The sequence below is a fragment of the Mucor velutinosus genome, assembly GCF_035048745.1.
Source record: "Mucor velutinosus strain NIH1002 chromosome Unknown tig00000165, whole genome shotgun sequence".
In the NCBI taxonomy this organism is placed as follows: domain Eukaryota; kingdom Fungi; phylum Mucoromycota; class Mucoromycetes; order Mucorales; family Mucoraceae; genus Mucor; species Mucor velutinosus.
The window spans coordinates 529160-552493 of NW_027041913.1; the positions used below are offsets into that span (position 1 = coordinate 529160).

The 23334-nt window shown below is 41.9% G+C and overlaps 4 protein-coding genes and 1 non-coding gene across 5 annotated transcripts; 2 read left to right on the forward strand and 3 right to left on the reverse strand.

Moving 5' to 3' along the window:
• Positions 1 to 1704: 1704 nt before the first annotated feature.
• On the reverse strand, positions 1705 to 4056 carry ATC70_003106 (uncharacterized protein; the record flags this gene model as incomplete). The annotated part of the gene is made up of 5 exons (XM_064822473.1): positions 1705 to 2894; positions 2978 to 3169; positions 3250 to 3816; positions 3882 to 3979; positions 4040 to 4056. 5 exons carry the CDS (start codon positions 4054 to 4056, stop codon positions 1705 to 1707), a joined length of 2064 nt encoding a protein of 687 aa, XP_064679073.1.
• A 2266-nt stretch (positions 4057 to 6322) lies between these two features.
• On the reverse strand, positions 6323 to 6394 carry ATC70_003107. Its single transcript has one exon. It is a non-coding gene; the product is annotated as a tRNA-Glu (tRNA).
• A 2235-nt stretch (positions 6395 to 8629) lies between these two features.
• ATC70_003108 (uncharacterized protein) lies at positions 8630 to 14431 on the forward strand (the record flags this gene model as incomplete). The annotated part of the gene is made up of 1 exon (XM_064822474.1): positions 8630 to 14431. The coding sequence occupies one exon, from the start codon at positions 8630 to 8632 to the stop codon at positions 14429 to 14431; it is 5802 nt and encodes a 1933-aa protein (XP_064679074.1).
• Positions 14432 to 16145: 1714 nt separating this feature from the next.
• ATC70_003109 (uncharacterized protein) lies at positions 16146 to 16974 on the forward strand (the record flags this gene model as incomplete). Its single annotated transcript, XM_064822475.1, has 2 exons — positions 16146 to 16410; positions 16640 to 16974. 2 exons carry the CDS (start codon positions 16146 to 16148, stop codon positions 16972 to 16974), a joined length of 600 nt encoding a protein of 199 aa, XP_064679075.1.
• A 3480-nt stretch (positions 16975 to 20454) lies between these two features.
• On the reverse strand, positions 20455 to 22884 carry ATC70_003110 (uncharacterized protein; the record flags this gene model as incomplete). Its single annotated transcript, XM_064822476.1, has 7 exons — positions 20455 to 20597; positions 20655 to 22165; positions 22221 to 22348; positions 22439 to 22554; positions 22612 to 22663; positions 22720 to 22773; positions 22825 to 22884. 7 exons carry the CDS (start codon positions 22882 to 22884, stop codon positions 20455 to 20457), a joined length of 2064 nt encoding a protein of 687 aa, XP_064679076.1.
• Positions 22885 to 23334: the final 450 nt, after the last annotated feature.

The following is a 23334-nucleotide window of genomic DNA, read 5'->3' on the forward strand; positions in this document are numbered from 1 at the left end:
CCAAACAACCAGAATCTCAGCTGGCTATTCACATGGTCAATATGCAAGAGGATGTGTTACTACATCCGGTCGAGGTAGGCCAGATCCGTTGCAATGGCCTCCCAAAGATATCTGGTATAGGCTCAATCATAACATAATAAATGTTCAGTCCCTAGACACTTTTACAACCCCAATATGGAAACTGAAGTTCAAGGCATCTGTTAGGCCTGGCTCATATGTGATTAATGCTTTTATAATCAATCAACAAAATTCACTGTTATTTCTACCTTCTTTCCTCTGCTCAATGCTGTCAAAGTTTTCTTTGAACGACGGCCCGGAGCCTAAGAGATTTCACTACTTACTGCATATATTTTATGCAGCTCATGAATCGTCAATGTCCAGACTAACGTTATTAAATATAGAATGCAAGAAAATAGCATAATAAACGATAGTGCTATAACCTGCCACCTAATTTCCATACGCTTCAAAGGCATTGAGTTTGCCTGCCAGCTTCGCCAGCCATAATTATTTCAGACCCAGAATCACAGTCTGTTTCAGATTGGCCAAATCTTGATGATTTTCGACTCGATTAAATTATTTTGTGAGATCCGACTATACAAGTTGTGATGATCAGCCTTTGCTTCCTAATACAATCTTGAAGTACTTTTCAAGGCGCATCCAATGGTACCAAGCAAGGTAGATGTTTTGAATAAACTTATCAAGCAATTTATGAAAATATGAAAAGAGGTTTCTGGCCAAAAAGTCGAAATTTTCCATACCAAAGTCCCACAAACATGATTTCAGGAGTTACGTTGAATCGATAGAAACATTTTGATCTTATATATACCATAGTAAAAGTCTTCGTTATCAAGGTCAAAAACGCGATTGTTTGATTTTCAATGAAAACCATGAGGAGTACCTCATGCTTTTTGGCCGATTTTTGTCCATGTTTTTTTGGTCCCCAAAAAGTTGAGCAAAGGTGTCAGAAAGTAACTGCCAGATGAGAGCAACTGTTTGGTGCTATTCTGACCATCTAAACGGCTTCAAACGCGAGAAAACGCAGCTCAAATGCACTCAGATTTTGCTGTATCAGAGACTAACGACTAAAAAGGGGAAATGTCAGTATGCTACTTGCCTGTATATGTAGTAGCTACGTGTATATGGATGTAGAGCATCGCATAAGAATCAGATCCACAGATAATATAGAGGATTTTTATGTGTAGATGGAGGGTCAAAATGAAAGTAGCAGTATTTTGATAAGATACGCAAGAGCAATCAGCAGCACGGGCTGCCGCTGTGCAGGTTGGTTCTCACCGAAGCGAAGCGAAGGTAGAGAATCATCCGAAGCATAAACACTCATATGATTAGTGATTTTATATCAATCAACGATCATGGTTCTTCTAACATTTTAGCTATATTAATTTTGCGATATTAGCCAAAGGTCCGCGGCAGTGCGAGCCGTTTGAACGTAGGTTGGTTTCCACCGAAGCGAAGCGTAGATCAGGAAACCACCCAAAGTGTCGAAAGACTCGTATAAAATAAAGAATGTTTCTTGAATTTAAAACTTTATTCAGTTGTGTTGATGAATAAAGGCTGTGTATATGGGTGAGAGGAAAATGAACAAATTCTTTGAAATGAGGATACAAAAAAAAGGGGAGGGAAAAATATATATGATTATTTTGTTTGTGTTATGAAGGGAAGTGATAATTTTGAATATGAAATAAATTACTCGACGGTGACAGACTTGGCGAGATTTCTAGGGAAATCGACATCAACACCCTTCAAAATGGCAAGATGATAAGAGAGCAATTGAAGAGGGATAATGTTGATCAAGCCTTGCAAACAGTCGCTGGTCTTGGGGACTTCGATTGTCTTGTGAGAGTTGACCAAGTTCTGATCGCCAGTGTTACAGATGATGATGGGAGTACCCTTACGAGCAGCAACTTGTTGGAGAGCAGATTGTACCTTGGGGTAGAGGCTGTCTTGAGTCATGAGCAAGATGACAGGCATGTGTTCGTCAATCAAAGCCAAAGGACCGTGCTTGAGTTCACCAGCCAAGATACCCTCACTGTGAATATAAGAGATTTCCTTGATCTTCAAAGCACCCTCAAGACAGGTAGCATTTTGATAACCACGACCCAAAATCAACAAACTCTTTTCATGAGCCAATTGGTCCACAGCGAGCTGTTGGAGCTTACCATCAATAGCCAATACTTCCTTAATGTGACCAGGCAAGCGGTAGAGACCGTCAATGATTTCTTCGCGTCTTTGCTTTGTGGAGGTAGTGTCTTCAGCGAGTTGGAGAGCCATCATGACCAAAGCAATGTATTGAGAGGTATAGGCCTTGGTAGAAGCAACACCAATTTCAGGACCAGCGTTGATGTGGACACCACAGTGAGTTTCACGAGAGATGGAGGAACCGACCGTGTTGGTGACACCGACACAGAGAGCACCACGTTCCAAACAGTAACGCATAGCCAAGATGGTATCAGCGGTTTCACCAGATTGAGAGACAAAGACACAGACATCATCACGGAAGATGGGAGAAGCTCTGTCCAAGAAATCAGAAGCGAGTTCCGCTTGAGTACCGATTTGGTTCAATTCCTCAAAGATGGAGCGAGTGGCCAGACAAGAGTGATAAGAGGTACCGCAAGCAATGAAGATGATACGACGAGCACGACGAATGATGTGAGTGAAGCCACGGAGACCACCCAAGGTAACTTCGTGATTCTCAAAGTTGACACGACCACGCATGGTGTTGACGACAGACTCGGGCTGTTCGTAGATCTCCTTTTGCATAAAGTGGTCGAATGAGCCCTTCATGATTTCAGCCAATTCAATTTCCAAGGTCTGGATGGAACGAGTGGCGGGAGTGTTGTCTTCCTTGGAGCGACGGACACGATGGATGTGGAGCTCTAGAATAATGAAAGTGTGTGAGTTTACTGGCATCTCTAACAGGAGGCGTATTAAGGGGTGAGAGAAAGGGGTATGTACTTACCACCGTCAGCGATATGAGCAATATCATCATCTTCCAAATACAAGACACGCTTGGTGTGCTCAACGATAGCAGAGGCATCAGAAGCCAAGAAATATTCAATGGGTTGAGGCATACCATCTTCACTTAAGAAGGCTCTGGATTGAGAGCGGTTCAAGGCAGGACGAGACATGTCTTGACCTTCAACAGGAGCGACTAAAATTGAGAATAATTTAATTTAGTTTAATTTAGTATTTACCAAACAAACACACACACACACACACACACAAACTTACAGCTGCTATCGGTACCGGCGGCATTGTTACCACCAAACTCGACATCGACAAAGTCAACCTTGAGCTTCTTGGCAGTCTTGACACCAATCAAGAGAGGAGAACCACGGCGGGTGGCAACAATCTCGTTGGGGAAGTGAGTAGACTTGAAAATGAAGGCGTACGAGCCCTCCAACTCCTTGACGACAGCCTTGACCAACTCGGTGAAGCTCATGTCCTTGTTGTGAGAGTCGTAGACGTACTTTGTCAACTTGGCAACACACTCAGTATCGGTATCACTCTCAAAGACGTAACCCTTCTTTTCGAGCAAAAGCTTGATTTCCTTGTAGTTGGTGATGATACCATTGTGGACAAGAGCAAATTCGTTCTTTTCATCAGAGCGTTGAGGATGAGAGTTGATTTGAGAGGGTTGACCGTGAGTAGCCCAACGGGTGTGTGCCATACCGCATTGACTGATGCAAGGCTTGCTAAAGTCAAGTTGCTGCTCGTCAACGAGCTTTCTCAAAGCAGCGACCTTACCGACTTGCTTCATGATGAGGATATCTTCGTTATCACCATCAACAGCGAAACCTAATGTGCATATTTTTCCTTAGTACTCAATACTAGATGTATCACACGCAAGAAATGGGACTTACCAGCAGAGTCGTAGCCTCTGTATTCCAAACGAGAAAGACCGTTCAAGAGAGTATCACAGACTTCACGACGAGACTTTTCGCAGAGAAAGTTACAATAACTACAAGACGATGGGTCAATTCAGCTCTCTCTACATGCCAGCACGACGCATTCAACTTACCCAAAGATACCACACATGTTTTATACGAGTTTGGAGAATAAAGAAGAGGAGAAGAAGAAGAAAAGAGAAATCAGAAAAAAAGATGTGATTTACAAGTTGGCCTATTTATATGAAATCCAACCCAACAAACACACACAGATCCCGCGGATATTGTGTAGCCATAGGTCGCTACTGGCTGTCCCGCGGCCACGCCCTTGAACTTGTTTTTGCTGGCGCTCACTCTCCTCGTTTAGTTATTTTGGAGCTTGATTCCGATGACTGGTACCCAAAAATAACAAGCCAATCGATAGAGCAGGTTACTCGACATCTATTTTTGAACATTGATTGTAATTAAAACATCATGGTATATTATAAAGAAAGACATCTAGGCTTTCGAGATGTCGAGAAACCGTGCAAAAAGGGGTGGGAGCGTGGAAGGAGTCTAGCATGCCATGGAAGACATGAAAAAAAATACCATGTTTGTTGATGTTTGGGATGTTGTTTTTGTTGAGATTTGCATATCGCATGGGACCTGTATATATTGTATCTAATGAAGCGAGAGATGAATATTTCCCCATGGCATAGTACTGGTACTTTTGTAAATATGCAAGACAGGAGTGAGAAGCGCTTCACCATGGAACAGCAAACTAAATTAGTATGATACTCTTGCTGCTAAAAATAGTCGGGCATGGCACTGCCATTACTGATCTATTCTCCTTCATGATTTCATATATTGTATAACCATTCAACCGGCATTTAAACTGGTGTCCTGAATGGATGTCTTACATGTGCGCTTGCTATCTTATGCACGCTCTTGATGTAACTCGATGGAACATCAAGTTGTATGCAGCTTTATACAGTCTGAATTCTAGTGTAGCACATCTCATTTGCAACGTATAATAAGATAAGATTCGATATCAAATAGAATTCGTTTTCTGATCCATGTTACATTTTGAGCTGACATTGTGCCACTTGAAGTTAATTGATCTTATTTCATGTTTGTTGTGTATAAGCAGTTGTTGTTTGTTTGTTTTGTTTTGCGTGCAAACTGTATAATCAACATCTCGAGTACCATAGCTTGACATGTTTCAGTCGGCACATGCTTCATCTAGTATACGCTCCAAATGCTACGATTTCAGTTACGAGACTGTGCCAGGCATATTATTGACTCGATTTTAAGGTTAATTAAACGATTTATCAATATTTATTGACCCGTTCATAAAGGCATGCGTGTACATGTAATAAACAGATCCAAAATGACAGCATATGGGGGACATTTGCTGAGCTCTCTTGTTGCTGAATCAACAATGAGTTTTTTCCGCTTCGTAAATAATAAAGTTCAGCACAACACATGCTATAGATATACATTGCTGCATGGCTTGTTATTCATTGCCCTGATTTATGCTTGCAAACGTGAGATGTGCCAATGAAGCACTTTAAATAGTCTAGCATTTTCTATTGATTTACGACATGTCCGTATGAAATACCCCGTTTGAACTAATTTGTTTTCCAGCAGTGGTACAGACGAAGGTCAGGATGGAATTTCAATATACCCTCGAGTTCCGTGGAAAAGGAAAATACATGATACAATTTAGAATTTTAAACCGAGAGATAAACTCTCCAAACTTTCGTTATCGTCGTCGTCGTTGTTGTTGTCGAGACTGAAACACCAAATGTTTATTTTTGGATGGCAATGTCATGGAGCAGTGGCTGAAACTATTATTGCTTGCAATCTCACGATACATCGCCACTCAGCATTTTGACCATTGATTTGTAGTATCGTGTAGACAAATGGCTACAAATTGCTGTAAAACTTATCAAATAATAAGTGAGCACGACCAACGCCCCTAAAATTGGAAGAGGGGAGAACGCAGGAGTCAAATGTATGTGCTACTTACAGCATGCTCATTTTTAAGTTTCAATTTACTATAATTCTGATACTTCTTTATTCCCTATAGAGGCAAAACAGCGTTGCATTTTGTATTCAATGCACTCAAACCACAAGCACTACTACAGTAAGCCTTGAGAAAAGCTCTCTTCCATGTAAAATCGCATCTGATCACAGCAGCGGCGTCATTAACCATTTCATAAAAAAAACATTTATGACATTTATTATTGTGCAAGTTTGACAGATGCATTGAGATTGGTTATATCACACTAGCAAAAATATTGGTTTAAAGAGAGAATCACGGACTCGATACCGCTGACATTACATCTAAATCATTAATCTCTACATGTTAGCAAACTGCATAAGAAAAATTACATAATGTCTACATACACCGACATTTCCAGCTCCAAAAAAAATTCCCTGACGGGGAATTGAACCCCGGCCGCGTCGGTGAGAGCGACGAATCCTAGCCACTAGACCATCAAGGATAATTGATATTTGTCAAGGTTAAAGGATATTCTAATAGTAATTTAAATCTGCAGGATATCATTGACAGGCTAAACACAAACAAGAATAAGAAGCGCAGGTTTAAACCTAGAGCGCCAGCTACCAGGAACATCAAACAGTAACTAACCTTGATAGCACACAGCATTACACAAACTATATTGGATATAACCAATATCCAAATCTTATAGTAATAAAGACTGTGGAATACATCCACTATGATCTGCATTCCGACAGTTCATCCAGTTACCAGATTTAGATATAAACTGTATGTACACTGGATTAGATGTACGATATCGATTTATACTATAAGAAGATATGGACTTCAGATACGCTAGTACTATAAGATTCATACTATATAAGATATAGGCTATAAATGGCACCACGGACATGGATGGCGCTATAGACTTATACTTGTATTCCGACATTGACTACGGATGTTTACCATATCTGGATAGGCACCAAGATTAATGCAATATGAGCTTGTTGCTTCAGATGTGCACTTTATGATCCACGCTATAAGACACATGCTTATATCCGTGATACTAGCTACAGATACTTTATGTACTACAGACTTTGATGTGTCATTTCTAAACCGGATCTCCAAATGCGTAGGAGCAATTAGTTAAAGCACAGATCACATCAGATCATAAACTTTGACATGAAACAGGATTCAGTTACGATCCGAATAATGGCATGTTCAGGATAATAGATTGGATCTGTTATCCTATCACCCAAATCAACCCATCTAATACCTTATCCTCACATCAAATCCCTCAATTCGAATAGTATATAAACCCTCTTATTTCCAATGTAATAAACGATATTCTTTACCTGATTAATTTCATACTCTTTTTATAAATAATTTATTTCTGATAAATCAGACTTGTACTATATATGAGACATGCTATAGACATGCATATGATATGCTATAGACATGCCATATATCCAGATACATGCTAAAGATGTATGCTTAGCGATATACACTCAGATATGTACTATTAATATAGACAAAGAAGACTTTACCTATCGGATACATGCTACTAGATCGATATTAATTATCCTTATAGAAAGGATAGATCAGGGTACTTCGGATGAGAGTCTAATTATTCATCCAGACAGAGCTAAATCATGATTAGCTTGCTGGAGTTGTCTTTTAGCATGATCAGACATTAGTTGATCTGAGTTGACTTATTTGTTAATCTAATTAATAGAACTTTTATCCATTGTTATAGTATATAAAAAGGATCATCTACCTGGCCAGTAGAGAGACTTAAGTTTACTTTACACCTGTCAGTTTGATAATAAAACATACCTTTATCAAGTTGACATTACTGTTTTTTTTTATTCTTTTTTTCCGTGAATTTTAGTCTATCAAGCCTCAAATTCCACAATGAGTGTCCAATATTGCGAATAGACTTTAAGTCTAGTTTTACGGCTAGATATGGTACCTTTGTTGTGGACAACCATCAAAAATACCCTGCTAACTTGATGAACATCTAATTCAATCCGAGCAAGTCATTAGTTTCAAATTTGCAGGATATTATTGACGCTCAAGTGTCAAGGTTACTGTAATCGCGCATTTCAATAAGCAAGATCTGTATTGGAGCCAGTCCCTCGCCGATATGAACATTCATCATCTTCATACTGCTTTGGATCCCGATCCTCTGATTTATCTCGGATTTCCGCTCATTCAAAGCACTCTCCAACGGAACAACTGTTGCATACAAGCATGCATCTTAGGCTACATTCACTTTCTCCTCAAGCCACCTTTTACAGTGTAGCAGCATAGATGATGTTTATCGTATCACATCACATCTATGTTTACAAGTCCAGTCAATTGTGTGTGCACAGGTGCCTCAGGAACTACAATACATTCAATCTCCCCAATGTCAAAATATCGAGATCCACCTACACTACATGAAACATACCGACTTAGGTGGCCTCTCAACAAGCTATACCAACAATCCATAAGGCCCCAGTGGCCTGCTATTTATATACCATCTCAACGTAGTAGTCATTGACCAGGGATCTACCATATTTAAGCAAGCTAGATGCCCTGTAATAAAGAAGCTCTTTGCTTTCGTTTTAGATACAGTTGACAACTGATTATTATCATCGACTTATTATTACGAATTCATCATTTTTTTTAATCAAAACCTTGATTGTATCATTACTACTACTCTTACTACTACTACCTCTCAATTTTGTATACTCTGATGTCTGCTCAAAGTACCACCACACCCCCCAGTTCCGAATCTAAGCCTGCTGGAAACACTGAGCTGCGTCCTTCAGACGCCAGTGCCACCAAGGCTGTAGATATTACTGGCCCTTCTCAGTTTTTTCTCGCTGAAACGTCTCAGAAATTGGGTGGTCAAGCTGGCGAAGCTCCCACTACTACTGCTAGTGATGCGATGGACCTCGACCCCCCTTCCTCTGCTAGTTCATCTTCTAGTGATGTGGATCTTCAAGGTCGCACTGATCAGTTGAAGCTAATTGTTGACAATCAGCTCGCCGAAGTTCAGCTTCTCTCTACGACCTTGCTCCTCGAGCAAAGTGAGGAGGCCAGAGCCCAGGCCCTAGCTCGGTTGATCCAGTTGAATACGTCCATTCAAAGTATCATACAGATTCGAGATTGTTTGCTTGCATCCAAAGCTACTGCAAATGATAACCTCGTTTCTTCGGCTGCTGCTTCGTTTGGCTCATCCTCAGTCGATGGAGTCAAATCCAACAAGAGCGCCTCTGTACCGGTTTTCTTTCCCAACAACTTACCTGCATTTCAGTGGGTTGGTATGGATGAATTCGACCCCAAAAGCCCTATATTTCCTACAGTCGACGCTTGTCTGTTGAAGTTTGAGGATGTCATGTTCGCTTACAAGATGGATTTCGACAAGGAATATGCTCGCTTAGTACCACCTATGCTGTCTCCAGAACAACGTACTTGGTACGGCTCGTTCACTTCTGCTTGCACTGCTCCTGCATCGTGGAATGATTTCAAGTCGGCTATCAAGGCTCGTTATGGCATTAGCGTATTGGAAGAACGTCAACGTTGTGCGTCTGATTTGTTGAGCATTCAACTTTTGCCCGGTGAAAACGTGAAGGCCTTTCTTGATCGTTTTACTGACTTGCGTCGTCGATCCCTGGATCAAGCCCCATCCGATTACTTGTTGGCTAAGTTGTTCCTGGATGCCATTCCTTGGGTAGTCAAGGATAAGATCAACACCATCCGTCAATCCAAGGGCATCATTGATAGTTACGATGTTGACATTATCGTCAGTATCGCTCGTGAATCACTATCAACTATGACCGCAAATGAGATTGCTGCCATCTCAGCACCCGCTTTTGCTCGCACTGCTGCTGGATCTGCCGCATCACAATGGGCTCCAGTTGCGTCCCCCCGCCGCTCACATACCATGAAGGCATCATCCTCATCTACTGATGGTCCTGCCGCTGTGTCTCGTGCTGGTGTCTCTTCTGGCCGCGTGGGCAAGCCTCACTTCAAGGCTACCAAGTCGTGCACTTTCCACCATGGAAAGCCTCACAACCATGACACCTCGGAATGTAAGCTCTTCTTGGAAGAGTTGAAAAACAAAGGTGGTGCCAACTCAATGCCAACCAGCAACCAAGCATCGGGTCGTCGTTACATGATGTCGCTTGCGGATGCCAAGGCATCAGATCGATGCCGTACTTGTGGTGCCCACAATTACTCTGCTGGTCCCCATGAGTGCAACACGGCTGTGCGTACTGGTGATGCTCCTACTAGTACTTTACATCGTTTTGGTATGCTGCGCCTTCAAGAGGGCGTGGTGTCGTCTGCTACCACCGCTGGTAGCACTGCTATTGCAACTGCTTCTGCTGTTGATCCTACTGTGGGCTCGTTGTCTGAGGCTGGTGCAGCCAAGTTCTGCAGATACCATCCAAATAGCAAGACCCATAGCACTGACGACTGTGTTGAGCTTTTGCAAGTGATCAAAAAGAACCCTCCGCGTTCTCAATCTCGTCTTGCTGTTGAGACCAATGGTGGCCGCAGTGCCGCATTGTCGTCATCGTCTGTTTCGTCTCCTCAGGCCCAACCTACTACTGGTAATTCTGTTGTTGTTCAGGAAGATCAGCAAAGTAACAACAACTCGAGTGAATCTGGTTCCTCGTTGTTGGTGCCCGCTGCTGTTGCTAAACAGAGTCGTCACGATCAAAGTGATTGCCACTCGGCTGTTGAGCCTATGGACATTGATCTACATACTGCAGTTCATGCACACAAATGTAAGGATAATCAACGTTCCATCTTGCCTGTCAATAAGTCTAATTCACTTCTTATTCCGCTTGTCGTAGAATCGCACAAGGTATATGGTGTTTTAGATACGGGATGTACATTTTCAATTTGTTCCCCTCGTTTCGCCAACCAGCTTGGTGTTCAAATCAACCGCTCTGTTCATGGTCAGGTCCAGTTAGGCCATACAGACAGTGTTAAACCTCGTATTGGCACTTGCTCACTTAAAATCTCGTATAATAAACGCAGTTTTATTCACACATTTGAGATATTTGATTTCTTTACTGATTCGGATGATTGCCCCATGTTACTTGGGTTGGATATCATGCCTGATCTACAGATTGGAATCACTGGCCTTGCTTCAACATGGTTTGAAGAGCTTGGACCCAGACTTCCCGACCCCATTGATCCTGACATCGAGCCTAATAACGATCCATACGGATCACCTGCTGAGCGTGCAAAGGCTTTCAAACCTATTGAACAGTTATTGGTAGAAAATGCTGCCATTGATCTTGCCACTACTCATTGTAACTTGCCTGGTGCGATTGTCCAACTCGAGACAATCCCTGGTAAGGTTGCCTATCGTGCTCCCTATCCTATTCCAGTTGTCTATAAGGAAGCTGTGTCTAAGCAGTTGATGGAGTGGGAACGAGATGGTGTCATTGAGCGCAGTCCAAGTCATAATGGCTGGAATTCTCCGTTGCTCGTCGTTGCCAAAAAGAATTCTAATGGTGAATATTCGTTTGACAAGCCACGTATTGTTGCTGACGTTCGCCTACTCAACCAAATCTTGGTCTCCACTGACAAGTACATTATGCCTCGCATTGATGAGATCCATGCTCGTCACAGCCGCGCTGTCATGACAAGTTCCATCGACATCAAAAGTTTCTTCACGAGTTTCTTGGTCGATCCACGTCATCGCCACAAGTTAACCTTTACCGATCCATTCACGCAAACGCAATGGGTCCACAGGAAGGTTTGCTTTGGAGTAAATTTCATGGGCAATTTAGCTATGCGCTTGATATCCAATTTGTTTACCGACATGCTTGATCAGGTGTCACTTTATATCGATGATTTAGGGTGCCTTACGTACACTGACTCTCTGGATGAGCACGTTGCGTTAGTCGCTGAGGTGATCCGTCGTCTGACCAAGGCTAATCTCCAAATTAACCAGGACAAGTTTGTGTTTGCTCAGCGCAGTACTCATGTGCTGGGTTGGAGCATCATTCAGAACCGCCTTGTGCCTGACGCTCGCAAATTGACCAATTTTCATCTGTGGCCTATACCTACCACTGGTAAGCAGCTGATGAAGTACTTGGGGTTTTGCAATTACTTTCGAAATGTCATCCCTGGATACAGCGAACTGGCAGCACCTCTCGATGCATTGCGCAATTGTAAATCCCTTTCTGGTTTGTGGACTGATGCGCACACCAAGGCATTCAAATCGTTGCAGGATGCTCTGTCATCTCCAGTCGCTCTCAGCCCAGTTGATTTTCGTTACAAGCTGCACGTCGCTACTGATGCCTCAGCTACTGCTATCGGTGGTATCATCTACTACATCAAGGATGGCGTGGTTCATTACGTTGTCATGGCGAGTCGTAAGCTTTCCCCTTCTGAAATGGCCTATTCTACCACCAAACGTGAGTTGCTTGCCATTGTCTACATGCTTACCAAATACCACAAATGGCTTTTCGGTATTGAGTTTGTCTTGCACACAGATCATCGCTCTTTAATCTGGCTTCAAACGCAAAGTACGCCCAACATGATGCTGTTGACGTGGTATGAAAAACTGTTCTTTGATTACAAGTATGAGCTGGTTCATATCCCTGGTACGCGTAACCTGTTACCTGATGCACTCAGTCGGTTATTCACCTCTGACGATGACGAGGGTGGCAATAACCTGGGTGGGGGTAATCGTTATAACAATCAAAGTATTATGCTACCTGAAAAAAAGCGTAAACCTACGCGAAAGAACAAACATGGCTTCACCAACGCCAAAGAGTCCCAAGTCACTCAATTTTCTCTTGCTAAGCCCAATCACTCCAATCGTACGCAGTTCAAACGCAAGAAGCAGTTCAACAATCAAAAGCAATTGCAGCAGCTTTCCTTTGGGATGCCAACCGAATTGGATCCACACTATTATTCCAAGGAATTGAATGATAGCAATGTTGATATTTTTGATGCGAGCACCTACAACATGCCATCTGTCAGCGCTCAAGATTTAAAGAATCAACAGACTGCTGATGCCAAAAGTTCATACAATGGTTCATCTGGTGGACAGTCAGATTGTAATGCTCTTATTTCACGTGCTATGAAATATGCTGATTACATGACTCCTCCGAAGAAGGATCGTCTAGAGCTTGTTATGCGAGTGCATTTACTCGGTCATGTGGGCATCAATTCAATGGAAAAGATTTTGCACAATGATTACAAGGTACATTGGACCAACATGCGCAATGACATCGCCACAGTAACCAAGGATTGTCATGCTTGTCAATCGCATGGTATCTACCAAGTGGGATATCATCCTCCTCGTAGCGTGTTGCCAGACAATGTGTTCGATCATATAGCTATCGATTTAGGTGATTTCGCTACGACTTCCACCTCGGGCAATAACTTCCTGCTAGTCATTGTCGATTATTTCAGTCGATTCACCATTCTACGAGCTCTTCCTGATAAGAGTCCAATCACTGTTGCAAGAGCATTGCTTAGTGTATGTTGTCTATTTGGATTTCCCAAGCGACTCACTAGTGACAATGGCTCTGAATTTGTTGGAGCATTTATGAGAGAGTTCAGTCAGATTAGTGGCATGGATCGCTTGACTTCGTTGCCGTACGCTGCACAAGCTAATGGTGTTGTCGAAGCGTATGTGGGCATTTCAAAACGATCTATCATTAAATCATTGACACACGATGCTGCAGAACCTGAGGCATGGGATGAGTATCTCGATGTCATTCAGTATGCCATGAACATTCAATACGCTAGATTGCATCAATCGCAGCCGTTTGCTATCATGTTTGGGCGTGCCCCAAATCTCTTCCAGGATTACACTCAATTGCCTAATGCTGACCAGACACCCGAGGATCCTACCAAGGAAGTCATTGATGCCCGCTTACAGAACATTAAGGATGTGGTAATCCCTGCCATCCATAAGCGTATCAAAGAAACACAATTGCGCGACCATGAGCGCTTCGAAAAGCATCACAAGATCATTGAAGAGAAGTATCCCATCAATTCAAAGGTCATGCTCTTCGACCCTGTCAGATCAACTAAACTTCACCCCAGATGGCTCGGTCCATATTTCATCAAGAACTATACTCGCAATGGTAGTTATACGTTAGCCGACATTACTGGTGAATTGCTGCCCCGTGATGTGCCTACCCAGCACATTCGCGTTGTCGATTTCTCGGACAATCATGTTACAAAAGGCTTACTTCCTCGCCACTATGAAGTGCAAGCCATCATCAATCATCGCGTTGAAAGAAAGACTGGTCGAATGAAGTTTCTTGTCAATTGGGTAGGTTATCCGTCCTCGAAGGACAATACCTGGCAATATGAAAGCGATTTTGATTCCAAACGACCTATTCGCGACTACTGGGATCGCATTGCACCGGATCACAAGAATCCCAATCGACTCCTTCCCAACACTGTCAATAAGCGCAAGATTTATAGTCGTCGTAAGCATGCAGGACCGTCCGTCACATTGCGTTATCCGTCGATTCCAAACTCTCGTAACCACAACATTCAGCAATAGCCGTGATCTTTTTGTCCTTGATTTGTTTTTTTTGGCCTGAATATGGTTTTTTTTTTTACAAGGTTTTTCTTCGATCTGCTATTCCCTTTGCTGCTATCATCTTCTGATAACCTCTCCTCGTATACCCCATGTATGTTGTTTTTTTTGGCACCATCTCGGTTTTTTTATTTCATATTGGTTTCCATCGCTTTGCCTGTCTACCTGTTTGTATCGCCTTCTTGTTTCTTGGTTCTGTCTCTTCGTTCTGTGTTGTATCCTCGATTATTGCATTCGGCTCGTATGATATCCTAGTTTGTGGCTGGTCGAAAGCTGGGTGGGGGTAATGTTGCATACAAGCATGCATCTTAGGCTACATTCACTTTCTCCTCAAGCCACCTTTTACAGTGTAGCAGCATAGATGATGTTTATCGTATCACATCACATCTATGTTTACAAGTCCAGTCAATTGTGTGTGCACAGGTGCCTCAGGAACTACAATACATTCAATCTCCCCAATGTCAAAATATCGAGATCCACCTACACTACATGAAACATACCGACTTAGGTGGCCTCTCAACAAGCTATACCAACAATCCATAAGGCCCCAGTGGCCTGCTATTTATATACCATCTCAACGTAGTAGTCATTGACCAGGGATCTACCATATTTAAGCAAGCTAGATGCCCTGTAATAAAGAAGCTCTTTGCTTTCGTTTTAGATACAGTTGACAACTGATTATTATCATCGACTTATTATTACGAATTCATCAACAACTTCATGGCTGCCCTTATTGTTAAGCTCAGGAACATTCTATAACCCCATTCCTGTAGATCCGTATCAATTCTTGGGAAAGCCACAATTGTCAATACCCTACTGCTGTCCAAACGCTGGTACATCCTTCGCACCATGCCGCTGACACAAAAGAACCTTCAACAAATCACTTCTGTTGCCATCCAATTTCTTAAACAAGACATTTTTCCTATCATTCCCTGGCGAATATGGATTTTCCTCCGCTCCCAAGGTGGTCTCGGCATACTCGACGTCAATCTCCAGTATGCTGCATTGTACTTTTGTTGGGTATCTCCCTTACTATAACTGGATTCCTCGTCTTCCACTAATAATCCACTACCGGCCATATTCATATATCATATCAACAATCACAACTGTTCCTCTCATCATCAACTACCGCTGCTCTTTCTAGTTGCACGACGACGGCTCTCAACAATACGACGGGCGAACACCATTGACATGATGTATAAATCCATCGATATGTTACCCAGGAACTTTGAAGACGTCCTGATCAACTTGCCCACTGCTCTCATGCTACCTCTATCCATCGTCATATATTCCGACTCACTGCTTGGTGTCAAAATGCCTCGCAAAATCCACTCTGTTGTGCCAGAAGGGCTACAACTGTCTATAAAGATTAAGGTATTCTTGATGGGTAGATATGTCTGTGTTGTGCAACAACATGGACAAGCTATGATAAGTGAAGTGCATCTCAGCTATCTAAATACTGAGGTTCACCAGATGTGATAAGCGTTGTACAAGATAAATTGCTACTTTGGCATTCAGAACTTAGTATAAATAGAATAACTCTTGTCTTCATCAATAAATCTTTAGTTTTTTTGTGTCTGATCTTATTCAAATAAGTCTTTTCTTGTTTTTATAATATCGAACATTTTTTATAAGCTACAAATAATAATCCTTTTATTCTTTGTGCTTAACACACTCAATGATTGTCGCCGACGTCTTTGCTGTGCATACAACTGAGCAATTTCTCCATTGGAAACGTTCCTACGTCCCCACACTTGCCGTATGGCAGCGCGCACCTCGACAACTGATTCAAGGCATTGCAAAAGGCACATTCAAGTTGCAACCCTCCTTTCTCCCTCTGTGTGTCCCTTCTTCCGCTGTCTCTCCATCATCCAGTCCTTCATTGCAACCATTTGTTGATCACCTCACAACTGACAACAACCTTGCAGTGACTTCCACTGGCTGTAGATCCAAATCGTTTCGGCAGGCATGCTCCTCTGTTTCCGTCGTTCCTCAACGATTGGTTGCCATAGCATCTCCCCAATGGTCGTTTTTCTGGTCTTTGCCCCTGACCATGATCCAAAGAAATGTCGTATATCAATTCATCAAAAATTGCATTCCCCACCAGTCCCTATTGAATCTGAGGTTCCCCGCTGTTTACTTGTCCCCCCTTGTGCTTTGTCTGTTCCTCAGTTGAAGATGCCACTGACCACTTCCTTTTTGAATGCCCACCCAAGGCAGCGGTCTGGCAGGGTATTATCTCTGAGTTCCTCTGGCCCACGGTAACTATTGATGATATCCGCCATTCCCTCCTCACTCTCGACTTTTACAATATTCGATATAGTCAGCGGCCTCGTGCTTCCTCCCACCATACAGTCATCATTGCAATGTCTAACTTTTGGAAGGCTCACTATCGTCTTATCTTCGATCAAACTTCCTTCGCTCCCGCTGCTCTGCTGAATAGTATCCGACTCGACATTATTATTCAAAAGATGATCGACGAAGCTCTCATTCATGCCAGCCTATAATAGTCCCTCTTTTAAACCGTTCTCATACTTTATCTAAACGTATATAGTATTATCACAGAAAATTGCGCCCGCCGCTGGATTATAGTCCTGCTACTATTGTCTACGCGGAGCAAGTAATAAAAACCTTTAAAAATAAGCAAGATCTGAGCCATGGAACTCGAATAAAAGTGACTATTACTTGAAAGTTGAATTCTGTACAATGCAGAACATCTGAATCATCAGACAGAAGTGTAATTGACTTACTCTTCTGGCAATGCAACTCATTACATCTTCGTTTTAGGTCGAATTCTGTTCAAATCTAGCCATTTTCAAGCACGAATAACTCATGCCACAAAACGTTTTGAGCGTCTGGAATAGTACCAAACGGCTCTCCTTTGATATGCCTTACTTACTGATGCTTTATCTCAATTTTTTTTGGATCATTGCAAATTCATCAAAATCATCATTTTTTCATGAGTATTAGCGAGGGAAAATTCTTGAAAATCAAACGATCGCGTTTTTCACCTCAAAAATAAAGACTTTTCTTATGATACATATCAGATCAAATTGATCGTAAAGATGGAATACATCGCTGGAAACTCTTTCTATGAGGCTTGTATGTGCTAAATTCTGACATATCCACAGAAAACCTGTTTTCATATTTTTGTAAATTGCTCATTATTGTTGGTGTGGAAGCTGAATGGAGCCAGCATCATTCGATGCGCCTTCATTGACACTTTATAGATGCATTAGAAAGTAAAGTATAACAATGCCAATTTCATAGTCAAATTTAGCAAAAACGTTTAAAGGATGTCAGATCAAGTCAAATTTGAACACAAAAATGACAACTGCACAAATCCAAATTTGAGTGCCGTAAATACAGCTGCTGTGGCAGAAGACTGAGGCCAAATTTACTAGCCGTGACGTCGGATAGGGCGCCCTCTCATTTTTCCATATCCCCGTTTTTTTTTCCTTTTGCAAAACGCGTTTAGTATCAAACCATGTTGGTTTTAGAAACCGTTCGAATGATAATAACACTCCAACTTCTGATAACACTGCCTTGTATTGCTAAAAGAGCTTAATACTGCTTCTTTAACGTGGAATATAGTAGGTATTATTCGATAAACGAGCACTGGAAGACGTAGAATCAGCACTAATCGAATTTGTTTATTAGGTTTCGATAATTTTTTTTTGCCTGTGTCGTGGGTGCTGCTGCCATTACTTCTCTGCTATCTCTGCTGTCTGCTTCTTTGGTCTTTATCTCTAGCGGTTGCTTCTTTAATCTTTGTCTAGTCTCTGGTGTCGCTCGTTCTTTGGTTTTTCTGAGTTGGTGGTGTTGTTGCTACTGGTGTTGCTACTGGGGCTACTGATGATATTGCTGCTGGTGTTATTAATGATGTTTTTATTGCTGGCGTTGCTGCTGGTGTTGCTGCTGCTAATATGGTCTTTCCTGGTCTACCGTCTTTGTTGCATGCTTGTTCTCTGGTCTATCTCTGGCGATTCCCTATACTCTTCTGGTCTCTCCGTGGCTGTGGTAAGTGGTAAGTAACTTTTTTTTTCTTCTGGTCGTAATGATATAAAACCTCTTTGAACGTTTGTATTACTGCTTCCTTTCTCGTGATAATGCATTTTATCATGTTTGTTTTGTCGCGTTTTTCTTTTTCTTTTGTTGATTGTGTTGCCTCTGCGGCTTCATATAAAACAACATTAGTAGTCATTATGTTCTATTGCAAAGTTATAATACCACTGTTGCTTTTGCAGTTGTGCGTGTTTGTGTTGCTTTACATGCGACTATTATTCCTATGCATGTTGCTCATGTATGTATTTTTGTTGCGACAACAACGAGCTGTTCTGAACATCTCTGATGTTGTATTTGTTATACTTTTCTTTGACTCACTTTGTGTGAGTATCCCTTTTTTGCCTACGTACTACTAGACTCCTATAGTAGTATGTTCTTTTCTTCTTTCCTTTATTATTACTATGTTTCTTTGAAGCATACCTTTTTTACGTTGTGTGGATGTGCCTATCCCTGAAGCTCAACAAGACTTTATCCGAGGCTAGGAGGTAGATAGGCCGCCTCCACTTGGTTATCACTACTTACTTTAGTGATGATTGAGGGTCTCAACGCCAGAATCTAAAGCTAGGTGGTGTAAGTAAGGCATGCTCTAGCACCTGAGGGAAATTTGATGATAGCAGCGGCTATATTGTTATTATATCGGCGCTTAAAATTTTGCCTCACATCAAAACAGGGGGAAACCCTCGCAAATTTTTTTTAGGTCAGCGGAGTTTTCAAGCAATCTGATTGGCTAAGAGGTTAAAGCAGCGAAGGGTTACAACTCGTTGAATTCCTATTACTGATCTGTCATTCATTCTGTAATAAAAGGGTTTTCAAATAGTTACAATTTAAGTTCTTCCTTATTCAATAATAGTAAAATAAGGTGCAGTCATCTTGATCTAGCATCGAGTAAACAGTTTCATGTAAGAGACGTCTTCTAATTTTATTATGTGGGGAGAGTTATATGTATGCTGATAGGTAGAGTAGTACACAAAGTACTACTACTAGATCATTTCTGTAAGAAATGCCTCGCCAAACATGCGTTAAAGGCAGGCTGCCATATAACTCAAAGGGCTTCTATGTTATCACTATGTCCTTGTTATTTGTGTATGATTGTTTTCCTGACGTCTCTTTCTGAGGGCCTGTAAATTTATAGTTTGTTTGTCCTCAAGTAGCTGAGCACTCCTAAGATTACGGGTCCATTGGATCGATCCCACGTTTCTTCAAAGGGCGTGTAGCGAGGTATTCAAGTACCTAATCATTACTTTGCCATTGTTTAAAGGTTATTAAATTTATCTCCTCTTTTATATTAAATCAATCTTCTCTGTATTTGTCTGTCTTGCGTTTCAATATCAACCATTCTTTCTCAATTTTTTTTACGAATTTAAACTGCATTTTTACGAAATTGAAGTGAATACACAGCATCGACTTGGTTTGATGAGTAGAACAGGAAACGGACGCCTAATTGGTATAAATTTTCACTTCTAATAGTAACTAGCATCTGATAACAAACATTTGAATCCTGCAATCAAAGTAATCTCAACTTGAAATTAAACATGTATTGTTCTAACCACTGCATTCAGCTCGAATATACATAATATTTTACAGTGGACTGAACATTGGCTCTGATAAAATGAGAAGGCAAGCATCTGCTAATACTAACAGAAGAATACCAACAGTATATTATGAGCGACTAAAAAAGTAATCATATATCACTGGGCTCATTAAAATTCACCATACGCATCCAGTGCTCCATCAAGGTGTCTGCTACTGGCATTTGTATTCATTATGACGAGAGGGATTTTGGCATGGAGCAATGTAGCAGTTAAGTTACGCCAAGGAAAAAATGTATAGTCTGAATAGACTACATGTTGTGATAGATAGGTATCAATAGCCTTTATATTCTACAGCATAGAAATGACAAGATTACAGTTTCAATGTTTTTATTAAAAGAATAAACTATTCACTACGGAAGTGTCATCTTTACGAGAGACTGTGTAAGCCAGCACGTTTCCACTGTAGTAAAATAGGAATATCTGGTAGGATACAGGAGCGTATCTCTCTGACTCCACTTTTTTCACCGTCAAACCTAAAAAATAAGCCTTATCAATGTCTGGATGTGTTTCAATTGCTTGTAGAAACTTACCGTAAAGTGGTGTGGATTGAAGCACATTGACCGGTAGATAGTGTTCATTATTGAACAAACATGCTTGATGACCATTCTCAAACTCCACTTGCAGTAACCTCATCAATGCCACAGTACCCTTTTGACTAGCAACAACAAATAACTCCAATTCTGGCAGCCACTCCACCATATTGATACGATCCAAGACGCTGAGAAGTTGATCTGATCTGATATCTACCTTGTTGATTAGATCGTGCTCTGCTCGTATTTTGTTCATGCGTGGTAAGGTAGTGCTTGCAAGCATCACATCTTTGCCAGTGGTAATCATGACGTACTCTCCCAAATGTTTATCCTTGGGCGGCGGCATGGGCGTCTCTGTTGTTGTTGCTGTTTGTGTAAGTTGCGGGATACTGCTGCTGCTTGTGGTTCTAATGATATTCGGTATACAGTAAGAGGGACTGCTGGTACCACTGGGTGTTGCTTCAGGTTCAAGATCTTCTTCCATCTGTGTTGTCCCATTAGAGTCTGTTGTAGTTTCCCAACCGTTATTTTCATCTGTAATAGAAGCGCTGTCTTGTCCAGCAACAGCAGGCAATGGATCGCCCCATCCATCAGCATTGGCATCTGATGAGCTTCTGATGGTAGCTGCCCATTCTGCTTGGGTTCTTGGGCGTTCTACTGCGGCAGATATCAATGAGAGCATCCACTGTGCTGGTTCACCTCCACCGTCGTCATCATGATAGTCCTCGCCATCCTCATCCGTCCCATATTCATCCCCGTTGTCATTATTGCCTTGCTGGGATGCAGGGTGTATTATCTCTGATGTTTCGTCTGGGTCCTGATCTTGGTCTCCCAAGTTATACTCGAGCTCATCTTGCATGCGCTGTCTTTCATATACTTCTTCCATGTAATTGTCCTCCTCTTCCACCAAACGATTGTCCCACGTATCATCGTCTATTTCACCTTCACCTTCTCCTTCGTAAATCTCAAAGTCAACGTCTTCTTCCTCCAAATCAAACACTCTGGATACGTTGATAGGAAACGCTGGATTGGTAGCTGAATGACACAAGCCTAAACTGGCCAAGCAAGTGGATCTGCCCTGATATACTCGCTGCTGGTATAGTTTGCTGATTTCTTCGTCGTTGCAGACCACATGCTTGAAGCTTCCTGGCTTGATGAATTTGGCTGACCAACACCAAGCATCGTGAGGGAGCTGTCGGCTTGAAGATCGCTTATGAGTGACCATGCGTCGGGTCGAGAGGTCCCAGATTCTGCATGTAGTGTCCACAGATACGCTGACAATGTATCTTCCTGTCTCATTGAAATCAATGTTGGGAATGTTGTGTTCATGGCCCTCTAGCTCGATTTTTTCAGTTGTGCCCAGGTAGTTGGGTTCTTTGCTGAATCTCTTGCCGAATCTGGCTGTCATCTCAGCAATGTTGAATACAGCAATCTTGAAGTTGTTGGCAGATACAGCCAGTAGTCCCTGATCTCCATGAATAGCGATCCCCCAAGTTGCAATGCCATTATTACTATTTGCCTCTGTTAGTGTCTGTCTACAGTCCGTTCGCAAAGTTCAGCATGTACTTGAGTATAAGTGGTGGTTCATCCAAATTCTCGGTTTTCCATATACATATCTCTCCCATTTCGGAAACGGAGACAAGAACCTCCTTTTCCAGCATCCTTCCGACTTTGATTGCATTGATGATAAATGGCTAGTATAATCAGGTTAGAAGGGTTTGCTAATGTAGCTTGTCTGCCCACTTTTTTTTTTTTTTTTTTTTTTTTTTTTTTTTTTTTTTTACCGATTCTGTTCCACCGCCTGTTCTTGCTGCACTGTCGCTGGTCAATGTCTTGACAGGGTCCTTGAAGGGCGAATTGATTGTGTCGAGTGTATAGACGTGGATTCTGTAGTTCATGGCTATGTCATTTCGAATCAGTGGACTATGGATGTATATGGGTTAATAATGCAACCTACCAACGAAAAATGTACATGGTATCTCATCACTGACGGCACATAGATTCATACGCTACGTTGTGCTTAGCTGGACCATGGTATTTCAGAATCCTGCGAGTGTTTGCTTACCCAGAGCATGCCAGCTGACATGTTTAATGTGTTTCGATTTTGAATGGCATTGACCTAAGAAACAATGTGGGCATTTTAGATCAACGGGCTGGATATAGAGCTTACCTCTAAAAGATCATAGCCTTCCAACACTTTGTGTACAGGCTTATCCAAATGATTTGACATACAGGCTTATATAATTGCAAGAGAAAAAGGTTGCATAGCCTGGAAAGAGGCGCAGAAGGCTTTTTTTTTATCGGATTCTAAACGCAAAAAGAAATCACAATTGGCAAAAAAAAAAAAATCTCTACAAAAGTGCACTGTCATCAAACAGATTGTCCCAGTTGCGCATGCTTAGCGAGTCGACATGAAACGCATTCTATTTGCTTGAACACACATGACGAGCGTTAATCAGGCAGTTTCAACGTGGCCACTCTCGATCCCCAGTATCGCATCATACATGAGACTATCAGAAAAAGAGCTCCACTCCAGGGGGGACTATTCTGAAATTGAGGGCCATGCTTCACTGCTGGCGTTTGTATCCAAATGACAGACATCAGGAACCAATGCCTGAGCTTAATCAGTCTCCAGCCCTCTCTCTCTCTCTCTCAGTGGTGCACTCGATAATGCCTTGCG